The sequence below is a fragment of the Heloderma suspectum genome, chromosome 3, assembly GCF_057233095.1.
Source record: "Heloderma suspectum isolate Gila_16-S chromosome 3, 16-S_ref, whole genome shotgun sequence".
Lineage (NCBI taxonomy): Eukaryota > Metazoa > Chordata > Lepidosauria > Squamata > Helodermatidae > Heloderma > Heloderma suspectum.
The window spans coordinates 263,037,326-263,063,750 of record NC_139460.1 but is presented as its reverse complement, the minus strand read 5'-3'; the positions used below and the strand labels follow the sequence as shown (position 1 = coordinate 263,063,750).

Below are 26,425 nucleotides of genomic sequence, written 5' to 3'. Positions count from 1 at the left end.
AGAAGGGACAGGTGAGGGGGAAGTTTGGTTTGTCAGAGACAGGTAGCTGTTGGCTTCATTGCTTTAAAACCGGTGTTATACTTGAAGTGAATTACTCAGCTTGTCATATAACTGATAAGAGCATTAATAAAAGTTTTGTCACTATGCGGAACATAGTAGCAGCCTGATCTTACTGATATGCGTAGCTGGGATGGGATATAAGGTAGCTTACGTTCCACCAACATAGTAGCAGGTCACGTGGCCTGACAAACCGCACAAGCGTTTTAGCAGTGCAGATGTACAGCCAGGATGTATCATGGATTCCCCAGTGACCCGTTTACCCCACTGTGTGCATCAATTTAGCTATCGCAAGGCAGCCAAAGGAAGTTGCCTGCCATCTTGCATTCACCCTGCAGTATGAGGGAGGCAGGTGCAACATATGATCTCAGAAGTGAGCACCAGATTCCCAAGCAACAACTCACAGGAGGCTGGGATGCAACTTCTAGATCATACGCTGCTGGCAAGCAGTGGGAGCTGTAGCAGACAGGAACTGTGAGGAGTGTCCCACAAAGATGTGCTTGATCTGTCCTGAGTGCATCTATGTCAGGAGTAGGGATGGAGAAACTATCAGTTTCATTTCTCATTTTGTCCAGTCTTAAGTTTGGTCATCCCAAGCTTTGAGAATATTTCTTTAACATTTGTGAAAATTCATACACATTTCTGTGCACATTTCTCCTAATACATGCATTTTGGTACACACCTTTGCCTAATGTGCACATTTTGTGCAAGCAATTTTTCTAATATAATGCATTTTTGAACACTATTTTCACAAATTTGTGCATTTTTGTGTGCACTTCCTCTAATATGCACCTTTTAGATGCATTTTTTGATTGGATAATATTGCAAACATTGTAAAAGTGCAAATTTTGTGGGATAATTCAGTTTCAGTTTGCGTATTGGCTCCAGGTACTTGGTTTACGAGCCAACTTCTCTCCACATCACTAGCCAGGAGCTGTTGGGGTGCTTGAACTTCGAGTCTTTAGTTTTGTGTGCCTCATGTGGTGAGCCACTAAAATGCATGGCTGTTCATACAACACGCTAACCCATACTCAGTGGTTGAGTGTGGGTTGCTGTTGAACTGTGGGTTAGCATGTCTCAACCCAGGACATTTTCCACAGGGTGGCTTGTTAACCACTCTGAACAACCCAGCAACAAACAAGTTCTTAAGGTGGCTTGTTCAAGAAAAATAAGCCACACTGCATGGTTAACAAGCCACACTGCGGAAAATGTCCTGGGTTCAGACAACATGCTAACACATGGTTCAGCAAACAACCCACAGTTCAACAGCAAGCCACACTCAACCACTGAGTGTGTGTTAGCATGTTGTGCAACCCAGTCTCAATGTGCATAGGCAGATCAGTATCCTCAGGGCCTGGACTGGCCCTGTCCACCCAGGTTAGACATTTAGTTCTGCCTGGTAGTTACAAATTCTGCTATTTGCAGGGAAGGTAGCCTATATCTGGAAAGAGAGGCTCTACTTTGACTTAAGAAAAGGCACAGGAGCAGGCTGTCAGGAGCACCCTAGCTGCCTCTTAAAGTCCCCTCCAGTAGCCCAAACAAGACGCAGACAAAAGGGATTCTCTCCAAGGCTTTATTCCTTTACAACTTAATGACTCTTTCAGATGCTAATTGCCAGCAACTAAGCAAGGAACTGCAAAGGGTATCCTAACAGGGTAACCTAAGCTCCATCTCCGCAGTTGGTCCCCGTTTTGAGGAGAAGGGCGATAAAGCTCTGAAACTTACGGGCTAGGAGGGGATGCTTCTCCGCTTACCTGTGGGGCATCAGGGCGCAGCCATTGCTGTAGCACCAACCGGCTGAGCACCTCCTCTCAGCGCCCTCCACCTCGCACCTCTCTCTGCGCCAGCACCTTGCGTCTAGCAACAACCCATCTCCTGCTCTTTCGCTGCCAGGGTCACTATCTCTCTCAGGATTGTGAGCAGGGGGGGGGGCTCTCCCTGCAGCTGCACCTCTGAGAGATGAGCAGGCTCCTCTCCCATGGGTTGTAGCTCTTCCTTAGAATCAGAGCTGCTTTGGGGATCTGTGGGCTCAGTTCCAACCCTGACATAGCCCCTCCATTATGAGACCCAGGCTGGGCACATCTTTGGCAGAACAGTATACATGGCATCTTAAAAACACTTTTCTGAAAGCTGCATTTCTCCAAGGTGCTCTGGCCTCTACATCTGGTGTGGGGCAACATTTTTTCTGTCAAGAGCCACATTCCCTCTTGGGTAATCTGTCAGGGATTATGTATTAGTGGTGGATGCGGCCAGAGGTCACCCCTTCTTTCTCTTTCTTCCACTCCCTTTTCTCCCTCTTCATTCCCACCTAGCAGGCTGCCAGGGAAGAGACAAATTGTGCTTGCTCTTTGCTCTGCTTGCATGCAGAGGGCTTTTGAAAAAGGGTTGAGGGGTGGCCAGATGCCCCCTTTTTCAGAGGACAGCCATCTATTTGAAGGACTTCCAGAGGACTCTCCTCTATTTTGAAGGCATCCTCTATTTGAAAGGCTGTCCAGTCCACGCCTGGTCCAAAGATAAAGAACCCCAAGAAGGAAGAGCTGGGCCTTGACCTTGCCCATCAACACCTGGACAGTAGAGTGCGCAGGCACACTGGGTCACAGCCTTCCACACTATGGAGACATATGCTACATTTCTCTTTAAATGATAATAATGTCTAAATTTGCACCCGTATGTATAAATTAGTGTATGCAAATTTTATGCAAATCAGTGTCCCCATTTGTGGTGATGCATTTCTTCTTTTGTGGTGATTCATAAATGGCCACGGTAAGGGCTACAGGTTGCCCACCCCTGCTCTACCTGTTCTGGAGCACTTGGGGAGTGAGTCATCTCTCCCTTCCCCGATCAGACCCAAGCTCCTTGCAGGGACTTTTCTCATGTTTCCCTTCAGCCTCCTCTACTTTGAGCCTTTCTGGGGCTGCACCTGGAGCCTTATTCTCCCTCCTTTCTTTATTCCTGGCCGCAGCAGCAGAGGGCAGCATGGCTGTTCCGGTGGTTGTGTGAGGTAGCAGATGTCCTGCTCTGCTTCTCTGGCAAGGGTGGGAGTCTCTCTGTTTTGGAGGCCCACACCAACCCTCTCATCTTGCTGCCCTCTGTGTCCACGTGCTGGGCCAAGGTTTACAAACAAACAGATGATTTAATGTTCACCAAGCAACAAACCCCTCTGAGTGAGGTTGCTGTGTGGCCCTGGCTCTTCAGACCAGCCAGCGTCCAGTCACAGAACAGGATATCTGATGGCTAATAGGTCAACTGGCCAGACTGAGTGAACGTCTGTTTCCTTTTCCTATTCTGTATCTGCGGTCATCTGTCAATGTACCTGTAGGCAGGGCACAGCCAAAACAAAGAGCGCAAACTTTGCCACAGTGAGATGTAGTTGAAAGAAGTGGGATGTGGGGAAGAACCACCGCTCAGGGGTAGTAGAGTACATATTTTGTATGGAAAAAGTCCCAGGTTCAGTCCCTGACATCTCCAGTCAATAGGATAAGCTGGAAGGTAATGGGAAAGGCCTCTCTGCTTCAGATCCCAGAAAGGTGATGCCAGTCAGAACAGGCCATACTGAGCTAGATGGACAATAGTCTGACCTGGGATTTTGAGCAAAATCCACATTTTCACAAAATCAAATTGGGCCTTTCCATGGTACATGCAGTGCTGTGTTCCTCTGCTTTTGCAGTGAAGCTGCATTGGGTGGGGTGGGTGAGTCCTGCTGCAAGTAGAAATGAACATCAGCAATTGCATAAGTGCAGGGCAGCCAATGAGTGGAGGCTTGCGCCCCTTCCCTTGCATGTTCAACGAAGTGCAATGAAGGACTTGCTTACGAGTAGATGTTCATGACAAACCCCACATACAGACACACATTTATGAGGTGGGCAGGCAAGCAGGCAGCCACTGCGGCCTGCAGACTGAGCAGAATGAGTGGGAGTGCGAGAGGCACTGAGAGCAGAGAGCGTGGAGCCAGTGAGGAGGGGGAGCGACAAGCACGTTGTCTTTGATGTATAATAACTGCTCAATCAACAGGCTTCCCCCCACCCACCCACAAAACAGGCTCAATGAAGTGCTTCAGAGTACATGTTCATGAAAATCATCTGTCCTGGCATCCACCCTTTCTTGGCTGTGCAGCTTCGGATCAACAGGCGTCCACTGTTTCTCAGCTGTGCTCCTTCGTAGCTGCACAGTTTCAAAACAGCAGGCCTGGCCCCCCCTCCCCCCTCCCACTCCCAAGCTCAATTACTATTTAAAGTGAGAGGCAGTGACTGAGCCCATGTTCACAACACAGCAGTTTCAACGCAGCAGGGCTGCGCCTGTACTCAGCAAAGTGGAATTGAAGGCAATGAGTTCCAGGTAGACATGTTTACCGCTCTGCTCTCCCCATTCCCCCACCCCAAGCTACTTTCCCTTCTGCCAATCAGGTCCACTTCCACCAGCCTGCACCGAAACCAGCTGAGGTCACACAGACTCCCGAACAGCAGTGAAGCTGCTATGACAGAAAAATCTGACACAAAATGAGTTTGGGGAAAAAACGGATTAAGGCCAAGAAATGCCAGGCTAGCTACAGAGAGCAGCGTGCGTCATCTGACACTATTGATTTGGAGGTGGAGTAGAATAGGAGTAAAAGCCCCATATAGATGGGGCCCTGGTATAAGGCAGGCTCCTGTGTAAAATGCCTGACTTTGGATGATTCATGCCACATGTGTTTCAACTATTTTGGTGTTTGAAGGCCAGAAGCTCCATAGCCAAGTACACATTATGGAACCATTTGCACTTTAAAATAGAGGGGATGAATCCTAAAGAATACCTAATAATTCAGTTACAAAATAAAGAGACTCATATAAATCATGAAGTTTATATGGATTTCTTTGTCATCTGTCCTTATCACTTGATGAATTAAACATGGGCTGCAACTGTAATTAATTGGTACTGTGGCTTAATAAATTACTTTATGAATCAATACCTACCTGGGGGTGGTACCCTACAGGTTTTCTCTCTTAACCATAAAGGCAATTCAACTTTTTATCCACCTGCTGCTAACATACCAATGGAATATCCACAAACTTTGTGAATAATTGGGGAGTAAGCACTGGGAGCTGGATGTAGTCAGGTAGGAGGGACTTTGGAAACCCAGTAAGGGAAGGAAAATTAAATTAAATCAACCTGGCAAAATGACCATCAAATGGTGGGAATGTTTGGGTATGGAGTAAATGTGCTGATTGTTGTTCACTTCTGTATGCCCATATTCATTCTTGCCCCTTTGCTTCCAGGCCTATGTTAACCATGGCAGTCTTTGCTCCTTTTGTTAATGGAGATGTGTTGGTTGCTAGGCATGCAAACAGGTATGAGATGAGAATGGGGATCGGTGTCATGGCTATGTAATTCCTAAGGGGCGGGGGGCAGGGCTCTCTCCCAGATGAAAGGCTGCAGATTCATCAAATGCAATTTATTACCTCCCCCCTCTCAAGCGTTTCTTTGTACATCTCCCACTCAGGTTCAGCAGAAGAAATCACACAGACAAAAATACAGAGTCACAGATATGTGAAGCATTATAATGTAAGACATTTCTGACTATAGGAGGTGCTTAGAGCTTTTGTCTAGGGTGCAGTCATGGTTGGGGCCAGGCCTCCTCACATCTGCCACAACTGGCTTTCAGATGTCGGCTTCTCTTAAACCAGATATCCAGATAATGTACAGTCCACCTGTCATGACTCCCAGTCAAGTGTTTGATCAATGGACAGGAATTGCTGTTTGACTTGTTCTTTATTGAAAACTGACACCTTTGATCAATTTTCCTTTCCCCCACAGCTTATATTCAAGCATGCCGAGCCCTGATGATCACTTCTCTCATCTTGGGTATGTGTGGTACCCTCCTGGCTGTGTTTGGTTTAAAGTGCACTCAACTTGGGTCCCACACTGAAACCAAAAAAGCAAAGATTGCCATGATGGGTGGAATGATCTTCGTTTTATCAGGTGAAGTATAAGTAGGCAATATACCAATATACAAAAAGAAGAAGAAGAAGAAAGATAATTGGGTCATAGGGATAGAAGGAACCCAGAGGGCGTCTAGGCTAAACTCTGCATTGAAGCCCCTCAGAAATTAAGCAGTTCCAGTTGACCACAGTATGATGCAGGCAGAGAACAGGGGCCCCACGGAGAGTGTCTTTCCTGGGGCAAAGTTCCTTCCCAGTCCTTAACGATAAAGATATCCCATATGCTGAAAATCCCCCTGCATAGGGCATATGGATATGCCTTCCTTTATATTGATACATTTTAGTCCAGTTGGCTAGATATGTAGCCAGCTTGACTGCATAATCGCTATTTTAAATGGAAGGCTAAAGGCTCGGTCTTCCAGATTAGGCTTTCTTTTGTTCCCAAGATGTACAAATATTCTGTAATGTTCCCTTTGGACTAAAATGTAACTCTTCCAGTTGGTGATACCAGTTATCTGTGCTAATGGGCAGGGCTGGCCCAAGACATTTTGCTGCCTGAAGCAAAGAACACCGTGATGCCCCTTCCCCATCCCACATATAGAAGCTGACTAGGCTGGCGTTTGAACTGAACTTCAGCACGGGCCCCAGGAGAGCATCCCCCACCCCCGCACCTGAGGGCAGCAGGCTAGCCCAGGGGGTGCAGGGGGGGGCAGTGTGGAACACACAGCTCTGCTCTAAAACACCTCCCCACCCCTCAGCACCTGCTGCCTGAAGCGGCAGCCTCACTCTGCCTAATGGTAGGGCCGGCCCTGCTAATGGGATTTCTGGAGTGCCATTTCCCTCTCCCAAGCCTCGGTAATGGCCCTATAGATTGACTATTGTAGCAACCTCCAAGAGAAGATAGTCTTTAATCTACATGGGCATGTGCTAATGTCATTCAGCTTCAAAGCTCCTTTCTTTGATAAGAAGATTGCCCTCTTAACACTACTCAGAATTATTATATTCTTTCCTCATTCTTACCAACCATGTTTCCAAGAAACATACTGGGTGTAATTGCTTTTGCCAGCTAAGACATAAGAAAAGTGCTCTGCTTTCTACAATGCTCTTGCAGCACAATTTTATATGTGTGCACTCAGAAGTAAGTCCAACTGAGTTTAATGGGGCTCACTCCTAGGTAAGAGGAAGTCATAGTCTAGTAAATAAATCTAGGGGTACTTTAAAATATGATGACCCAGTTAAGGGACAGAAAATCTGAAGCTGAGTCAGAGTTCTAGTTAGAATGCTATTTTATGTTTCTTTTCCCTATGCTTGGATCTATGCCCCAGTTTCCTAACTAAGGCTACAGTCCTATGCCCACTTACTTGGGAGTAAGCCCAATTGAATGTAGTGGGACTAAGTTCCAAGTACACATGCACAAGATTGGACTGTGAACTTAATTTTGTCTGACGCTTTATTTATTTCTCTCCTTATGTATTTTTTTAAAAGATTTCTAAGCTACCCTTCAGTAAAATTATATCTGGACAAATGGTGATGATAATAATTAATAAACACAAACCAACCTGAATATTATTTTGACAGAGTTCCTTCCATGCAGAAACTTTGTCAGATGCTGAGAACTAGTTAGTCAGTGGCCTGGTTCATGTGTAACAACAACTCAGAATACAGAGTGAGTATGGGTTGCCATTGAACTGTGGGTTGTTGTTGAATCATGGGTTGTCATTGCATACGAACCCTGCACAATGGTTTAACTATAGGTTGAACAACCCAGAGTTCACAATCCAAAAACAAACCATGTGTTCTCTTCCTGAATTGGTCATGGTTAACAACCCACAGTTAAACCATAGTGCAAGGTTTGCATGTAACGACAACCCACGATTCAACAACAACCCACGATTCAACAACAACCCATACTCAGCCCATATTCTGAGTTGTTGTTAAATGGGAACCAAGTCTTTATGTGAGGGGGGCAACTTTTGGAGGTCTGGGCAGCCAATTTCATATCCCTTCCCCACAGGCTGCATTCTGGCTGCCACCACCAACATCCTGTAGAGTTCTGTGGGACAGCAGCATGGAATGCTATAGTGGCCAAATTTAGCTTGAAAACAACCTAAATGTAGCCACTGTAGCATTCCGTAGTAGTTTGCCACCCAAAGTCCGTGGCAAATCAGCGCTTTATTTGCTGCCACAAATTTTTGGCAGCACAGCAGTGATGGGCTGTAGGGGCTGCAATTGGGCGAGGGCTGTGGGTGAGTGCCTACCCTCTTTTATATAATACAGGAAAGAGTAGGGCAGTGGTTTGGAAACCCATTTGAATTAAATAAGCTAGGTATGCATAGAAAGGTAGGGAGACCACTTACACATTGCCAAAAAACTGGAAATGCATCACCAAAAAAGAGGACAAAAGAAGATGGTGAGCATATCTATACCAGCCTAAAATCCTGCATTTAAAACACGGCTTTCTGCTTCCGTTTTAAATGCAGGATCATAACGGACTCCCTTTGCACGCACTTCATTTCCCCCCTCCCCTTTCCCCCTCCTTCTCCCCCATATCTGACTCTTCCATATGTTTCATTGATCTAGCTCCTCTTCTTGTGGCTTTTCCTTTTTCATGGAGGGAACTCAAGTGGAACACAAGCGGGGCATTTCAATACCTCACTATCTTCAATCTATTTAAAAATGGAATAAAGGTCATTTAGTGCAGGAGACACCCTGGAGGTTAACGATGTTATCTAAAGGGCCCACAAACTTCCGTGAGTGAGCAATCTCAATAGCAGGATAAAAGCTCCATATGAAGAAGCCCTTAGTCTAACTTGAAATTTTTGCAGTGTTACCCTAGAGTAGTTCTGAAAGTAGTAAGCATGTGGTTCTTCTTCCAAAACATACTCTGAATCTGTGTTATCCCCTAATGATGGATATATATATATATATGGGCTGCAACATTTAAGCTGCAATCCTATACTCGCCTAGGAATAAGTTCCATTGAACTTAATGGGACTTACTTCTGAGCAGACCTGTATAGGATTGCACTGTTAGTTGATTAATCACTTCAGTTATCAAAAACATTTTCATCAGCTAAAAAGATGTCCCCACAATTAATCAGTCAGAATATATTATGTTTATAGCAATTATTTTTGATACACTAAGTTTGATTGTTTAAATTTGTTTGCTGCTTTTACTGCTTTTGAATTACTAGCACATTTTGTTACATAAACTACTCTGAAAATAGTGAGGAGATGGTATATAAATTCTGAAAGTAAGTAAAGAAATAAATAAAAATGGCCAATGTCTTTCTCTCCCATGTATGAGAAAAGGAAGAATTCCTCTTGAAAGATACGTGGGCACCAGGTAGATCAGGAACTAATATATCTCTGGATAATTTGTAGTAGGTTGTTAAGGGTTTCTTACTCCATACTGTTTAACAACAAATGCATCCAGACTGAATCAACTGGTTGCCCAAAACTCATATGACTAATTGAGTTCAGTTTTGTTAATTTCATATATTTTCATAGGGCACGGCTATGGAATTATTAAATCTTTCTGTTAATTTGTACTGTTTCCCCAGGTCTCTCATCAATGGTTGCTATTTCATGGTATGCAGCAATGGTCACGGCTGAGTTTTTTGACTCATTATATGGTGGAACCAAGTAAGCTAATAGACCTTTGTGTATTTTTAGCTTAACTCAGTAATTGCAATACACCACAACATGCTGAGGATAAATATTGTACGATCTGAAGATGGTCAGTAACATTAGCGTATTATCTGTCATAAGATATATTGAAAGGAAACAAATATTTGGCTTGTTTTCTGTGTTGTGCTTCTCTTCACAAAGGTTAACACTGAGAACAATGATATTATCACACTTATTGCTTCAATGGCACTTGACTGCTTATTTTCCCAATTCCTGACGTCTGTCTCTTGGTCATGCTGTAGTGTGACCAAGAGGCAGGGGAAATAAGGCCTTGTCCTCTTCCCTCTGGGATACCCAAATTTGTGATAAAAGAGGGACTGGAGATGAAGGCTTATAGTATGGCAAAGCACTACTTTGATCTCATTCCACCTTACCTATCGACACTAAACTCCATTATACAGGCCACCTTCTGAGGAAACCCGTTCCTCCCTCCCGGTGAAGCAATAGCTTGTAGAGCCACAGGACTGTCAGCCTGCCCTCCCCAACGCCATCTCTGTCCTAGTGACAGCCCCTACACTAGCATAATAAAGGGCAAAACAAATATGATCTGGTTTGATGGTATGATGTTTTTATGAAATCTTCTTTATTCCAGATATGAACTGGGGTATGCACTGTACCTTGGCTGGGCTGGTTCCACCCTTTCTTTACTTGGTGGGATCTTCTTGACATGTTCATCATGCAAAGGAAAACCCAAGTAGGTGAACTGTTCATATTCAAGAGCAGCAGGTATAAATGCAATGAGTAGAGTTTGCATTGGGCCAGACAGGGTTCTAAGGAACTGACCGCTTATTTGGCCCAGTAACAAATGTATTTCCTTTACATCGCTTTTTAAACATTATGAGAAAATATATAACAAATCCTGTGAAATGCTTGCAGTAACACTGAGATACGTGGGACTATAAACATGGATAGGATTGAGTTGATCCCAGGTGGGTTAAGCAAGGTAGCTGGCCCTATGTCTCAGACAAGAGTCTCCTCTTCCAGCTGGTTCGTCTTAATCATTCAGGGCTGTTTCACACATTACACAGCAACACAGCTGGATTGCCACAAGAGCACACTCACCCCAAAGATGCAGCTAGTCTTGGCTCTCTGACAAAGGCACCTGTACGCTGCACCTCTTTTCAGACACCTATTTGTCACATTTTACATTTTTAAGTGCACACTTAAAGAAGCTTAGGGGGTGTACTTAGAAATGAATGCCCAGAACCAAAGGAAAGCACAAGGAGCTGAACATACAGAGCCCTTCACAAAAGTTTGACATTGTGCTAAGCAGCTGGGGTGTGTGTGTCTGCATCAAGTTAGCCTCCTGAACATCTGACTGATTGAACTGTTATTTATTTCTCATGTTTATACCCTGCCCTTCCTCCAAGTTGCTCAGGGCAGCATGCATAGGGTTTATCTAATTTTATCCTCACAACAACCCTGTGAGGTAGATTAGGCCGAGAGATAGTGACTGGCCCACGGTAATCCAGTGAGCTCTGTGACTAAGCAGGGATTTGAACCCAGGTCTTCCCATTCCAAATCCAACACTCTAACCACTACACTATCCTGGCATTGTCAATGACTCTGTGTGTGGGCTTGCAGCTGTTGGATCAGGAAAGGCAACCACTTGTATAGGATCTGTGCACCTCTGGCTAAACATCCAGCAGGTGGAAGCCTCTTTCCACATGCGCTGTGCCCTTCACTGGATTGGGATGCTCATGTGCGAAGCAGCTGGCACTCCTTGTGATTAACTTTGAGAATCTCATGGACTAGAGCTGCCTTCCCCAACTTGGTGCCTTCCAGATGTTTTGGACCAACTCCCATCAAGCCCCAATCAGGAACCCTGGGAGTTGTGGCCCAAAACATCTTGAGGGCACCAGGTTGGGGAAGGCCTGACCATAGGAAGATCTCCTCATTACTTCCTTATTAATGGAACAGAGTATGGGGGGGGGGGGGCCTCTCCTACACTGGAGATGTTTCAGCAGAGGCCAGCTGGCCATCTGTCAGGAATGTTGTAGCTGCACCCTTGCAGTGCAGAGCCTGCACTGAGCAGGGGATTGGGCTAGGTGATCTCTGAGGTCCCTTCCAACTCTATGATTCTATTGATCTCTATGGGCTAAAAGCCTATTTTGCACTGTATTTATATTTTATCTGAGTAATATCTAGATCAGCGGAGGCTGGCGGCTCTGATGTCCTTGGGAGTTCTGACTGGTTCTGGCTGAAACCCAGAGCAGATTCACCGCCCTACTGACATCAGAGCTACCAGCCCCCACTGATCTAGATCAGTTATATTTCTCCAAAATAGAGAGAACAAATGAAAGAGAGAGCAAGAAAGAGGGAATCCTGCAGCACATTTACACCTCTTTTTAATTACAGAGGCCAGGAGTATAATTACACTGCTGCCGAGAGCACCAATGAACCTCGCATTTACATCAAGGCATCCGAGTCAGTCATACCTACCAAAGAGTATGTGTAGGTTCTTAAATGTTTTACGTTTTCTAACTCATTTCACAATCTCCAGGACCACTACCACCCCTCCACCCCATGTTTTATGTTAGACAGATGTTTTTCTTCTCAGTACTGACTGTTATCGCATGCATAGAATTTCCTTCTGAGAATAATTTAAACTACAGTGTTATGGGAAATGGCTGTAAGAGGACAAGGCTAGAAAAGAAGTTGGAACACTGTATCCTCAAAGCCCGAGACACACTGGCTTTTTTTTCTAGTTGGTTAAGGGCACAATCCTATGCGTGGCTGGCTGGGAGTTGTAGGACTTTTTTTATGTCTAAACACACATAGGATTGCATCCAGTTGTGCTGTTTCTTAATTGTACAGGAAAACTGTAAACCTATGATCATTTTCAGAAAATATTACTGAGAATTCTCTGGAGGGTTTAGTATTCAGCTGCACATTAATAAGTAGTGTCTGAGGAATGAGGTAATACATACTAGCTCAGACTAATACTAGCTCAGACAGACTAGCTGTCAAGGACTTCTGAATAAAGCTTTATAATAGTAGCATTTATATAGTGTTTTGCAGTGCAATTCTATGCATGTCTACTCAGAAGCAAGTCCCACTGAGTTCAATGGGGCTCACTGTTACCTAAGTGTGCATAGGATTGCAGCCTCAGAGTGTTCAAAGCACTTCACGCACATATCTCAGTAGCCTTTACAACAGCCCTGCATATTAGGCCAGAATAACCCCGTATGGTAGATAGGGGAGTGGGCTGAAGTAGAGAGTGAGTGGTTTGCATATGACCTCTGAGTGGAGCTGTGGCAGTGGTGAGATTTGAACTGGGGACTTTCTAGATCACCACTCTTAGCCACTGTGCTAAAGAACTCTTTGCGGCCAGGCATGTTAAGAGACATTTTGTGCAAGAACCTTTGTTACGTGTTTATAGCAGCTACTTATGAATATATATAGTATATAGTGGGTTGGATCCAGGATCCACCTTCTGTTGATGGAAGAGTTCCGCTCACAGAAGTTGCCCCTGCCCAATTTTGAAGGATTCCTCTCCCCCCACATTGTCTTGGGGAGGGGGGGGGGGAGTTCGTTTCCACCAGCCCAGGTGCACACACATAAAATCTTTAGTGTGCGTGCATGTGTACACATGCACGCACACAGATATACATACATACATATACACCAAGCTTGCGCTTTTACTTCTGCATAACTGTGCTTTGCTTCATGTGTACGTCATCTTTTTCACCACTAAACTTCCAAGCTCGCCTCTCCAAGAGCTTAGAGGCAAGCTACATGTTACACATCAACAGATGTAAGGAAGCCCGGTATGATCATTTAAAAAAAATAAATGAAAAACAGCTTTGAGAGGGTGCAATTCTGAACAGAAAAATGGTGAGATAAATACTTTCCTGTTGGGAAGAAGCAACTGGAGGGGCTGAAGTGGAAAAAGAGCTAGCATGCAAAAATGTAAGCACACCATCTCCTCTGCCACTCAAAATTGTGCCCTCCGTACTATTAAGTGGCTTTTTGTTTTAAAAACCAATCATCAAAGCGCCTTAATAAGCATGGGTGGGGGTGGGGGGAGACACTCTTCTAAGGAGAGCATTGCTTCCACAGCCCAGCTAAGAGGAGTCCCCAAACACTTGCTTCTTCTTACATGGTCATCGTTATTTTCTGAATAATATGCCAAATCAAGAACAGAATACTCTTCGCTGAAAGGAAAAAGCTGATGTAATTCTGAGGTAGATCAGGGCTGGGAACCTGTGACCAGGGATGTCGGAGGAATCCGCAGTGGAATCAAAGGTCTTCAGATTTTTATGAATCTGACCTGTGACTTCCACAGCAGACTAGCTTTTCCTCAGTTGGGTGGATTCTGCAGACTTGCAGACCATTTTTCTAACTTTCTGAAAATTTGTGCAAATTTAATAATAGAAAAATATGCAAAATTAAAAAAACAGCCCAAAATGTGCATTTCCCCCATTGGCTAAACTGTGAAAATGTGCATTTTGGAGGGATTTGTACATTTGGGGGGATTTGTACATTTTTGCCATTGAGAATTTGCGCAAATTCAGGAAAAATCCAATTCCGTCGATGAGCAGACGACAGAACAAAAGGTGCCTGACAATCTGTGAAATGCAAATGGAATGGATTTTGCACAGTCTGTACATCCCTACTTGTGACCCTCCTCCAGACGTGGTTGGACTCCAAGTCCTATCAGCCTCAGCCAGCATGTCCAAAGATCAGATAATAGGAATTGCAGTCCAACAACGTCTGGAAGAGGGCCCCACTTTCCCAGGCAATGCAGATAAATGAGAAATGAAAGTAATCATAGACAGACATATTATGTAAATAAGGGTAAAACTTGACCCAAACCCAAACTAACCCTCACGTTTTATTTTAGCAAATAATTTCACCCCACTGTAACCAGTCCTGCATACTCTAACCCTTCATTACTATGATCTTTTGAACTGCTGTTCTTGTGTATTATTCAGATGAGAGCAGTTACTTTACGTATAGCTGATTGTCATGATAATGTCTATGGGCACTTGTAATATGTTCAAAACATATGCCATTCTTGGTGAAATACACATATGTAGCAGTGTTGCATTAAAAACATGTTTTAAACACGTTTTTGCCCTTCTCTTTATTAATATATCATTGTCTTGACTTGACACATCAGCCCTCAAGGACTGGCCTTACGGAATCCACACACTAGTTTCGGCTTGTTGAAGAAAATCAATGTGAATTTGTTTGGTTCTCTCTCTGGAACATTTTCTTTGTAACTTTAAAGGATACTCTTCTATTTCCATATGTGAAAGCTTTTGGGAATGTGTGTGACCAGAGCAATGCACTAGAACATCTCCTGGGGTGGATGGGCAGATAAGATGTACTGTTGGTGGTCCCAGTCCTTCCAAGCTCTTCAGGCATACACACCTCTTTGAAAGAGTTTCCCAAACTGTAGTCTGAATCAAAATGTTTATCGTGAAGGGCTGTTTTGAGAAGAATCCACCTGATGCTGCATTTGTAAATGCTCTTCATATTTCTGTAGTTGAGACCAAAATCCTGCATTGGGCTCTGCTACCGGCCTGGCAGTCTTCACAGTCTGCAGAAAAAGATGGGGGTGGAAAGAGAAACACACTGTGTTATACACAATAGAAAGGAAATGACAATCCCATCCCACTGATTTTGCTCTGGAGTTTTGAAGGATGTAACATGCCCTTGTTATGGGGCAGGACCATAGCTGAGAGGTGTAACTAGTAGGTGCTTCACACCATGGATAGCTCCTTTAGAGTTCTGACTTGTTCTGACTGAAACCCGGATTCACTGACATGGGTGCCACCACCCTCCACTGAACAAGCCCCTGACACAGTTGCCTATTTGCTTGTGAGATTAGGCTTCCTTGATCATTGTCTTGCTGACCCTTATACTGGTTTCCTTAAAAACAGCAACACTGATACAAGACTATTGCGATGCCTTAGCCAGAGCATTCCATCTTCAGAGTTAAAACGTTCACTCACTTCATGTCTGTTTCTTACCCAAATGGAACACAAGTCCTCCTTCAGGTCAGCTTAAACAACAATGCTCTACAAGACAGTTTTTCCGGCATGCTGACAGTACCTCAAAGGCATCCTTCAGGCTGAGCTGTTGGTGCTTCATCAAGTAAGCGGTGCAGATGGCTGCAGATCTGCTGCGGCCGTTTTTACAGTACACTAAGCACTTCCCACCACTCTGGGCTGTGCTCTCTATGGCATTGCTGCAGCTGTCAAAGTATTTGGACAGGTCCTCTGCCGGATCGTCGATGACCGGGACCCTCAGTGTTTGGACTTGAGGAACACTTGGGAACGGCTGCTGTCTGGAGACATTGATACAGAATGTAATTCCCTCTTGAGTGAGGCAATCCGCGTTGCAGGCTGACCTGGAATTGCTAATGAATAAAGAATCGGTGACCTTACAGAGGTTCAACATTTGACAGGGAGTGACGGTGCTGCAGCAAGAACTGCACAAGCTTTCCCCAAGGAGAGTTCAAGAGGATGATGGGAAACCGTGTGGAATGTAAGATTCCGCTACCGAAAGCGCTGTGTTGTCAGAGTGCCCTGGATGCCTTGTTCCATAACCATCTGTGCACTGTGCTATATTTATTCTGCTTGTCGTTTAAATGATTACATTACAGGCTGTCCTAGTACTGTCAGTAAAAGTGACACTGGAACAAGATAGCTCTTAATCAAAACTTTCCCTAGCATTTTTTCAGCCTGTCAAATTGGCCCAAAGACATGGACACACTCGTTAGAAAGCATGCTAAAGTAATGGCTGACAAAGCAACCAATGAAAGAAACCAACATGGGGAAAAAAGAACATGTATCAGGCAGGGTGGGTGAAATTAGGCTATGCCAAGATCAGGAAATGACATGCCTCCTGGATTTAGAGTTAGCAAAGTGACTGGGTGAAGCATGCTTGGTAGTTTTGTCCTTCAGGAAAGTTAGAAAGCCATCAAAGCACCATGTATATACATAACACCATTCCAGGGGGTACCATGTTTGTCAACTGCAGCAAACACAACCAAGAGTCTTGTGGAATCATAAAGAACAACCATTTTATTGCGGTATAATCTTTCATGAAGGGGGCTCTAGTCTACAAAAACCCACTTAAGGTACCACTTCTCTTGCTGGGAGAGATAACTCCCAGTTGGATTACTGCACTGCATTGTATGTGGGGCTACCTATGAAGACTGTTCAGAAACTTCAGTTACTACAAAATAGAGCCGCTAGGTTACTAACTGGGACTGGCTGATTTGACCATGCAATGCCAGTGCTTCATCAGCTGCACTGGCTTCCAGTCCATTTCTGAGCCCAATTCAAGGTGTTGGTGTTGACCTTTAAAGCCCTAAACAGCTTGGGACCCGAGTATCTAAAGGCACATCTCCTCCCATATGTACCTGCTCGTACTCTTAGGTCATCTTCAGGGGCCCTCCTCTGGGTGCCCTGTCAAAGGCAGCTAGGCAGGTGGCTACAAGAGAGATGGCCTTCTCAGTGGTGGCACCCCACTTTTGGAATAAATTCCTCAAAGAGGTTTGCTTGGCACCTACGCTGTTATCATTCCAGTGCCAGGCAAATACCTTTCTTTTCTCTCAGGCAATTTTAGAGACATTGGACTTCTCCACACGAGCTTTTATCCTGCTATTGAGATTGGTTACACATGGAAGTTTGTGGGCCGTTTAGATGACGTCCTCAACCTCTAGGACATCTCCCACACTAAATGACCTTTATTCAATTTTTTAAAAAATATTGGCGATAATGAGCTATCAACTTATAGCGCTTGAGTTCTGCTTGAGTTCCCTCCGGAAAAGAGGAAAACCTGCAATAAGAGGAGCTAGACCACAGCACCATCTAGAGGCTGTGTAATAAAACATATTGAAGACTCAGATAAAGGGGGAAAGGGGGGGAAAGGGGGGAAGGAAGTGTGTGCAAAGGGAGTCTGTCATGATTCTGCATTTACAATGGAAGCAGAAAGCCCTGTTTCAAATGTGGGATTTTAGGCTGGTGTTGAGATGCTTCTAGTGCTAGGTTATTATGGCTATTTTAGAGATTTCTGTGCTGTTCGTTGTTTATTATATTGTATCTTATTTGTAATATTTTATATGTTTTATAAAATTATAAAAATATACATTATAAAATTATAAATATATATTTTTATTGTGTTTTATATTTTAACTGTTTTAAAAGTGCATTTTAGTTTTTTAACTGGCTGTAATCCACCCAGAGAACATTAGTTATTGGGTGGTTTAGAAACGTACTAAATAAATAAATAAAATACTGGACTAGCATGCAGCACGTTGAATGTGGCTACTCTGCTAATTTGCAGGCAGGTTTAGAAGATGCAGTGCCGGCTCCAGGTTTTTGAGGTCCCTTGGGCAAGACCCTTTCAATGGACCCCCTCCCTCAGTGAGTCTACCTTCTCACCACCATTGTCGCTAGCTGCTGTTTCTCTTCATCCTCTTTCTCATCCTTGCTACCACTTGCTTGATAGGCAGCAAGCCAGTGAGCAAGAAGGCAGGGGCAGCTACTGCTCCTCCATCTCCGCCCTCGTTGTCTGGGCCAGAGCAAGGACAGGTGAACAAGCAGGTAACAATGATGAAGAGGGGGAAGGCCCCCTGCCAGGGTATGGGGCCTCGGCAGGGGCCCGACCATGCCTACCTTTGATGCCGGCCCTGAGAAGATTAATCTTTGCTGCCTTCGGTTCCTTGTGTTTAATATGAGATAGCATCGACTATTAGGTTGGGGTGCCTGGTGGATGAGGTAGTTTAACGTTTAGAAGCCCTACGTAACTGGGCCATCTAGGGCAAAAGGAGAAAGTATACTATGGAGAAAGGCATTTTCAGTAGGATCTTGAAGTGTTCCATACTTGGCACAATTAAAAGACTCCCAGGTGGCAAGAGAGCAGCGACCTTGCAGATGCTGCTTCACTTTGGTTTTGACCATAGGTCACAGGTACATCATTCTTCGGTTCTCAGAAGAGATGGGATTTTCAAATCCAAGGTACTTCACCAAGATGTCTCATGATGGACTTATAGCCCCCAAACTCTACATTAGTATCCACAATCCTGGTGCCCTCCAGATCATTTGGACTGGGGATGATGGGAGTTGCAGTCCAAGGCATCTGTAAGCAACCAGGCTGGGGAAGGGTGCTCTACATGAACATTACCCCAAGAAAGAGATTATCTTTTTGACTAGGTTTTGAATACCTTTTACAATTTATTCCACACTGCTTGCCTTTGATAAGTGGCAGGCTGTAGAAGGTGAATCACCTTCCTTGGCTGTCTGTTTCACTGAAAAGCCTTCCAGGCATAATACAATGTGCTACTTTTAAACCATAAAGTCCTAATAAGAATGTAAGAAGAACCCTGCTGGATCAGACCAAGGGTCCATCTAGTTCAGCATTCTGTTCACAGTGACCAACCAGCTGTTGACCACGAAACCATAAGCAGGACACGAGTGCAACAGCACCCTCCCACCCATGTTCCTCAGCAACGGGTGTACATAGGCATACTGCCTCTGATCCTGGAGGTGGCACATAGCCAATAGGACTAGTAGCCATTGATAGCTTTCTCCTCCAGGAATTTGTCCAACCGCGTTTTAAAGCCGTCCAAATTGGTGGCCATCACTACATCCTGTGGTAGAGAATCATCCAGGACTAAACCTCTTTCTCCTCCCAAATGTCCAAGATCAAGTGGGAGCATCTTTTTGCTTTTCCATCTTGGCTAAAATTCCATCCAAAGAATATATACAGAGACATTTTTAGTAGCCAGCCTATGTAACACAAGTCAACACACAGGCCTCCGGTTTTCATGTATGCCCAGTCTGGTCCAACTCAGCCAGCAGTGACAGGAAACAGTCTCACTTCCCAGACTTTCAGAGGCTGGCATCAGCTATGTGCTGGAACATTTAATGAAGTGTTTAAAAAACAAAAAGCTATCTGCTATGTGGGGGGTGGTGGGAGGGGGAAATAGCAAAGTGGCCACCAGGACAGCAGCTGCTCAGTAATATAGGGGTTTGCCGTGTTTTAGTTTCCATATCCTGGCAGCTGCGAGAACGGCACGGAGTATGTCTGCTATAAGAACTTGGAAGTTTTGGAAATGTGGAAAACTCCCCTCTGATTGATAAATCATACAATTTTCCCTTAAAAAAGAAAAAGTGTGCCCTTGCCCCCAGCTGCTTATCCACCGTAGAACTTGCTATAGGAAGGCTCCTAGATCTGTAGAATTGCTTCTTGCTGGTGTTGTGAGAGAATTGCTTGTCTGCGAAGAACACAACACTGGGTTCTCCGTGGGGCCATTTTACGACAACGTAGCAACCACTGGTCATCACTAATGCACAGGGACCATGAGCAGATCACATTGCGTCCCTATTTGACAGGCATGGGAATCTTGAGCAAGAGTGACACCCTAGAAGTGACAAGCTCAGGCTGAGGAGACAAACTTTAGCCAACGGTGGAAAAGTTACATAACATTATGGCCCCATTCGGCAGGGCGCTGAACCTGTATGAGCCAGGCATTTCTCAGTGTCATGCTGACACAGCAATTTTAGAATTAAGCTGTAAGCATTTATCAGTCCAGGGAAAGTCGTGTGAGAGCCCGTGTGTGTGTGTGTGTGTGTGTGTGTGTGTGTGTGTGTTGAAGAGCAGGCAGGCAGCATGTAACGCCCTTTTCCTATCACTGGTGTTAGAGAGCAGCAGACATGTCTGGATTGTTTCAGACACCTGCCCTGTTAGCCGGTGTGGTAAAGGGAGCACACACCTGCCTCCACTGTGCACATGTTAATATATGATGTGACGGCTTTTCCATTTAATATGCTCTTACCCCACTTAATTAACAAAATTATTTCCAAGGTGACCCACAAGATTCCCACGAACATATAAAACATTAACAAACGTAACTAAAATGAAAATGATAAAACAAATTTAAAAGCAAAAGAATAAGACAGCAAAGAAACAATACAAAAAAGCAGAAAGCAAATAAAAGCAATGCAACCATGAGGCCTGGGCAAATAAAACTGTTTTTACCTGGGCCTGAAACTCACAGGGCGGATGCTGGGCAGAAAATCCTGGGGAGGACATTCCAAAGCTAGAGTGCCATTATGGAGCAGTGCTACGGACAGCTGTGTGCACAGAGGACCCACTGTGCAATTCTTCCCATTCAAAAACAGGGTGTGTGTAAGTCTGTCTACATCGGGGGTGCAGAACCTCAGGCCTGGAGGCCAAATCTGGCCCTCCAGTGGTCCAACCCTCCAGGGCTCCCCAGACAGCCATGCCCCCTTCCCCTGGCCCCACCCCTTTCACCAACCACCAATTGTTTAGTTGTTTCCTGGATTTTGTGCAGTTTTTCTCCCATTCTAAAAGCTTGAAGTGCCTCCTTTAAGGCATAGATACTGGTATTAAGAGGTTTGGAAGGGGCCTACAAGGCCACTGAGTCCAACCCCCTGCTCAATGCAGGAATCCAAGTCAGAACATCCCCGACAGATGGCTGTCCAGCCTTGTCTTGAATAAAATATACTGGTAGACTCTTCACACAGAAGGCTGTTCACAAGAAAGAAACCCTTGAGTCACATGACACTCTGTGTGTGTGTGCGCGCGTGCATGCGCGCACATGCAAGAGAGAAAGCAAGTAAATAGTGGAAGGATCACACAGAAAGAAGGTCAATAGGTTGAGCAAGTAAACAAACTGGTCCTCAGCAACCACTATCACTGGAAATGGCACAGATATGCAACAGCCTATCTGTGGAACCAATGACCTAGGGAGGTGGTGGGCTCTCCCACACTGGAGGCATTCAAGATGAGGCTGGACAGCCATCTGTCAGGGATGCTCTGACTTGGATTACTGCACTGAGCAGGGGGTTGGACTCGGTGGCCTTGTAGGCCCCTTCCAACCCTACTATTCTATGATTCTATAAGCCAAGCATACACAAGTACACTAAAAAGGGCTGATGCCCTCTCCCTGCTCTGGGAAAGAGATTAAGAGGCCGACCAAAACTAACGAGAGCTTGAGGAGAAGAAAGGAAAGGAAAGCCTTGAGAAGACTGAGCAGAGTGAGCAGCACACACCAGCTCGCCTGAGCCCAAGACAAAATGGCGTCTCCTCCTATACACAGCAAAGCTACGATAACCAGCTTCTCTCTCACATAGCTCTGCTGCCTAGAGGTGACAGAGCATTTCACAGGGACCCAATTGTATCAAAATCCATAGGACCTCAAGCCAGGCAAAACAAAAAGGGATCATGAGCTGGTGGGTGGGCATCACAGAATGGAGAATAGATTGAGGAACCCAAGTTCTATTGCAGTTGTCCATAACGTGGAGCATCTGCAACATGACTGTATGGCAAGACAGGCCACAAATGTATAGTGCAAAGGTAGGTTGTAAATATTTGAAAAAGAAAAATTTTCTGAAGCTAACCAGAGGACTCAGAATAGTAGTTATCCTCCCACACACCCCAGTAGCCTTCATAACCCCCCGCCCCCCTGATAGCAACTCCATCCTTAGGGGAAAAAAGATAGCACTACCTGTTCTTTTAGCTACACACACGCACGCATGCGCATACATTCTCAACTGAAAATTAAGTTGTAGGCAGCATGTGTCAAAATTTATGAAATCTGTGCTATTGAGACTAGATGAAATCCAACAAGATCAGCCCAGTTCAGTGGATCAAGTCCTGATGTTGGACCTGGACTACCTGGCTTCATAGTTCAAGCTGGGAACATGCTACTATGTCAGCATCTCAGCCTGGAAGTTCTATCTGTAAAATGGGAATAATTGCCACAGGGTTGTTGTGAGTCTCAAGGATTAAAAAGGACCAGAAATCACCCTGCACACTAGAAGTGCTGCATAAGTAACAACATCCGAACTGCATCACTAGATCAGTGAAAGGCAAGTACAGCTACACAATGCAGGGCCCATCATTAGGTATATGGAACGTTCTTGTGATTGGATGAACAAGTGGTGTCATCGTTGTGAACAAAAGTGTTGAATCCAGAGTAATATTGCCAGGGAGTTTTATTGGAAAAACCATGAAGTTTGAAAAATATTTTCAATCTCTCAAGGGAAACAAAATTCCATATAAAATGCATGAACAAAAATAATTGGTACAAATATTCATAAAAGGGTCACTGTGGAAACCCTCATACTTCTACAACTGTGATTTCCCGTTTCTTCTCTGCCTGCACCCCCAACAGCCAGCCAGCAATGAAAGGAAACTGAGTGAGAAAAGCACTGCTTGGATAAAAGACCATTCATTATGTAAGTACCTGGAATATTTACTGAAGTGATTCAACATTTTAAATAAGACATGGAGCACTTTCATAGCAACCTCTTCAGATATCAAATCTCCAAAGGAAGCAAAAAGAGCAAGAACTGCTACCCAGTGTTTTCTCAAAGCAAGAAAAAAGTCAGGGGGACAAAAAGCTGGACATTTTTGGAATGCAAAAAAAAAGGAGGCGTCCAGATCAATAAATAGGTCCACTACCAACCGAACAGCTCCCCACCATTTGGAGTGAGGTGGAGGAGGATCAGAGGTCTCTTTCCTGCACTGCAAGAGCAAAGGGATCCTTACTAGAGTGAGGGTGCCATGAACATCTGCACCTGTCTTCTAAGTAATGCAGTTTGAGTGGGAGAAAGGACTCAGGCACAAAACATGGCCTGCAAGTCACCCCTGTAACCGCACACCTGAGTATCCGGAAAGACTAGCGTGCCGAAACCACAGCACACCTCACAGTGAAGGTCCCGTCTCCTTTTCCAGTTGAGGTTCCGAAATTGCAACAGCCTCCATCAACATCACACGCTCCGCCCGGGTGCTCAGTTGGTGTTCCTCTGAGGGATGGGAAGGTTTTCGTGAAGGTACTTCATCCTCCCTTGCTCGGCGAAGTCCGAAACAATGTGATTCTCCCCTCTGAGCAACCACTTCGTAGTCAACAGGCCCTCAATTCCCACTGGCCCACGGGCATGGATACGCGACGTGCTGATGCCTACCTCAGCCCCTGCATGGGTAGGATGGAAGAATTAGATTCAAGGGAGTGAGAAGCTGAGTGGAAAGAAATTATCCAGCCTAATAGTAGAAGTCATGTTTTCCAAACCATGTCCTTCCACATTTTAAAATTCTCCCCAACATTCTCTCACCCTTCATGCTTGGCATTACAGATCCTGACTTCTTGGTTTGTTCCTCCCTCCTCAAGGTTTCCCTCTTTACACATCAGAGGAGTGTAGCTTCCTTTTTTGATGCAGCACCATAAGGAAAGCTTGGAAGTGGCCAACTCCTCCACGTCCACCAAGTCATTTCTATCAAGGTTTCTTTCCATCAGAATGGACCCCTTGAGCTAAACTGCCTGCCTGCACATCCTGCTCACAGGAGCACCCTGCTTTACCCACATGCTGCTGCACTGGTTGGTATGGATTTACTGTCAGCAGCAGCTGGTCTTCTGTTACTGACTGCCTCTCGCCTGCAACACATCTTTATTCGGGGATCTTAACTAGGAACGGGAGAAGCAGCGAGGCTCAAGCTCATCAAAGGTCTCGGAGTTCCATTTGCCCCTTTGTTGAAACAGGAAAAGTAAGCATCTGGGTGCATGGGATTTTTTAAAGTCTGCACCCAATTGCATATTTTTTGTCTACTCACTAAAGCATGAAAATGTGCATTTTTAAGTGCACATTTTTCTAAAGTATGCATCTTGAAAGTAAGCATCACAAACTCGGGAACATACAAACTTTGCCTGTAAAATGTGTTCGCATTCAGGGGTGCACATTAGGCAAGTTCTGGTCTTAAATGACAAAAACAAAACTCTCATATATCCCTAATGGCAACCTTCTACATTGGTCATCAAGGCCCTTGTCCTAAACTAGCCTCCTCCTGTCACCCACAAACCAGTCAGGCCTCTTCCTTTGGTGTGGCCTGGCCCTCTCTAATCCTAAAACACTTTAAAGCTTTTTAAGAGAACCCAGGCAAATCTCCTTAAATATTATTTTTTAAAAGGGTGGACCTGTACAAAAAGAAAGGCCAGCCCTCTCTGCCTGAACTCAAACAGTTTCAACCTCAGGCAGACTTTCTCATTTGGCCTCAAGCAGCACGGGTCACCTGGTACACTCCCTTACCCAGCCCAAAGCGATAGCCATCCGAGAAGCGGGTGCTGGCGTTCCAGAACACACATGCACTATCCAGGTGCTGAAGGAAGAACTCAGCTGTTTTCTCTGTGGATGACAAAAGGAAATGTCTCAACACACACTTGGCTTCACAACAGAATGGGTGCCAGATGCAGCCACTTAAAGACAATTCTGTTTCAGCAGGCATTTGCTTAGTTAAGGCCTTTATTATTCTGTTTGTTGTTAGCCACCTTGTGTCTGTACTTCAGAGAAAGACAGGATCAAAGTTTTACTACAGCGGATTTTTAAAATCATCTCTCTCCACAAGTATGTTGCAGCGTGGGGTGTGCCTGTTCAGGCTCCAGCCTGCCACGGCTTCTTTCAGGATACTCCATTCCATCCCCCTTTCCCCTGGTTTCCCATCTGCACCCCCCATCGGCCAGCCAGCCAGCCAACATTCCAGGGCCACTGAGCATGGCCTGCCCTCACTGGGCTGTTTCTGGGGTTCAACCCCCAGGTGTATGTCTAAGGGTTTATTTTGTACTTCTACAAACCTTGGGGTTGTCCCAAGCCTGCTGATACCTGCTCTCTTGTGTGTAACGGTGGTACTGTTTGGCTACATAAGGAGTTGCACTATGAGTTTGCTATTACCATATACAATTCTCTCTCTTACACATACACACACGCACACATTAATGAATATGAGAGAGAGAGAGAGAATGTGTATATATAAACACACACACACTCAGGAGAGCTGAGTGCTCAGCAAGAGCAAGCAGTCTTAGAAATAAGGTATCAAAAAGCAGCACTGCCCATATTAGGGGCTCTTTCCGAGGTTGCTTTTAGGGCATGGAAACTGCTGCAGAGAGTGGTCCATCTGCACTGCTCTGCTAATGCTGAAGATCCGGGTCACATGAGAAACGCTTCTCCCCGTGTGAGCGTTGCTCAGATGCCTGGGAAGGGGTACGCTGAGGAGGGAAGGCGCTGCGGTCCAGATCTTCTGACATGAGTAGAACAGCAAGAGAGGAGGCACACAATGCCGAGGGTCCCAAGCCCCAGAAGCCCACTTCAGAAGCGGCCCTTTGTGTCCAGACACAACCCCGGGACCCCTAGTATGAGAAGAGCTGCGGCGCAGTGCACTTGAGCCGTCAGTTTGGCCGCTAACCATTCTCTGTGATGATCACATCTGTGTGGGAACTCCCGTATTTATGGATATGTTCGATCGCATCCTGCGCGCTCTCCACTACTTCAATACAGCATTCCAGATCCCCGTATTCGGTGCGAAGTGACTTCACCTCCGAGGGGCTGAATGTCAGGTAGGAGGCAAATTTGGGGCCAGCATGAATCTTCACCTGGTAGGAGACAAAACACTTCGCAATACATTCCCCTCTCAAGCAGGTCACACTGTGTGGGGAAGGCCGAGGCTCAAAGGCAGAGAACCCACTTTGCATGCAGAGGGCCCCAGGTTCAGCCCCAGCATTTCCCGGTAGGGCTGGAAACAGCCCTGCCTAAACCCTGGGGAGCCGCTGCCGCTCAGGACAGACAGTAACAAGCCGGGTGGACCCTTGCTCTGACTCAACGTAAGGCCGCTTCCAGTGTTCCTTCCTAGGTGCTTTCATAGAAAAGTATCTTCCTCTCTTTCACTGTTGGGACAAATGTGTCCAACCAGCTTTCCTAGCACTTTGCTCACAGTAGTCAACTGGAG

The 26,425-nt window shown here is 45.3% G+C and overlaps 3 protein-coding genes across 10 annotated transcripts in view; 1 reads left to right on the top strand and 2 right to left on the bottom strand.

Moving 5' to 3' along the window:
• The window catches only part of LOC146351157 (claudin-15-like), a 29,867-nt gene extending 15,130 nt beyond the window's left edge, over nt 1–14,737 (top strand). For both annotated transcript variants that reach the window (XM_084846694.1, XM_084846695.1), the window contains 4 exons: nt 5,848–6,012; nt 9,535–9,616; nt 10,254–10,355; nt 12,020–14,737. In XM_084846694.1, coding sequence (XP_084702820.1) covers nt 5,848–6,012; nt 9,535–9,616; nt 10,254–10,355; nt 12,020–12,119 — 449 coding nt within the window. In that variant the 3' untranslated portion in view covers nt 12,120–14,737. The remainder of the gene's footprint in view (nt 1–5,847; nt 6,013–9,534; nt 9,617–10,253; nt 10,356–12,019) is intronic.
• On the bottom strand, nt 14,164–16,150 carry DUSP28 (dual specificity phosphatase 28). The gene is made up of 2 exons (XM_084846696.1): nt 15,725–16,150; nt 14,164–15,209 (listed from the first exon to the last, which is right to left on the bottom strand). The coding sequence occupies exons 1-2, from the start codon at nt 16,070–16,072 to the stop codon at nt 15,084–15,086; spliced, it is 474 nt and encodes a 157-aa protein (XP_084702822.1). The 5' UTR covers nt 16,073–16,150; the 3' UTR covers nt 14,164–15,083.
• A 6,476-nt stretch (nt 16,151–22,626) lies between these two features.
• The window catches only part of ALDH18A1 (aldehyde dehydrogenase 18 family member A1), a 37,222-nt gene continuing 33,423 nt past the window's right edge, over nt 22,627–26,425 (bottom strand). For all 7 annotated transcript variants that reach the window (XM_084846685.1, XM_084846683.1, XM_084846688.1 and 4 more), the window contains exons 16-18: nt 25,886–26,072; nt 24,733–24,828; nt 22,627–23,624 (exon numbers count right to left, since the gene is read on the bottom strand). In XM_084846685.1, coding sequence (XP_084702811.1) covers nt 23,443–23,624; nt 24,733–24,828; nt 25,886–26,072 — 465 coding nt within the window. In that variant the 3' untranslated portion in view covers nt 22,627–23,442. The remainder of the gene's footprint in view (nt 23,625–24,732; nt 24,829–25,885; nt 26,073–26,425) is intronic.

Coding starts and splice junctions, on each gene's coding strand:
- DUSP28 (XM_084846696.1), bottom strand. CDS start 16,072: ATGTTGAACCTCTGTAAGGTCACCGATTCTTTATTCATTAGCAATTCC. Junction 15,210..15,724: donor GCCTGAAGGATGCCTTTGAG/GTACTGTCAGCA, acceptor CTTTTTCTGCAG/ACTGTGAAGACTGCCAGGCC.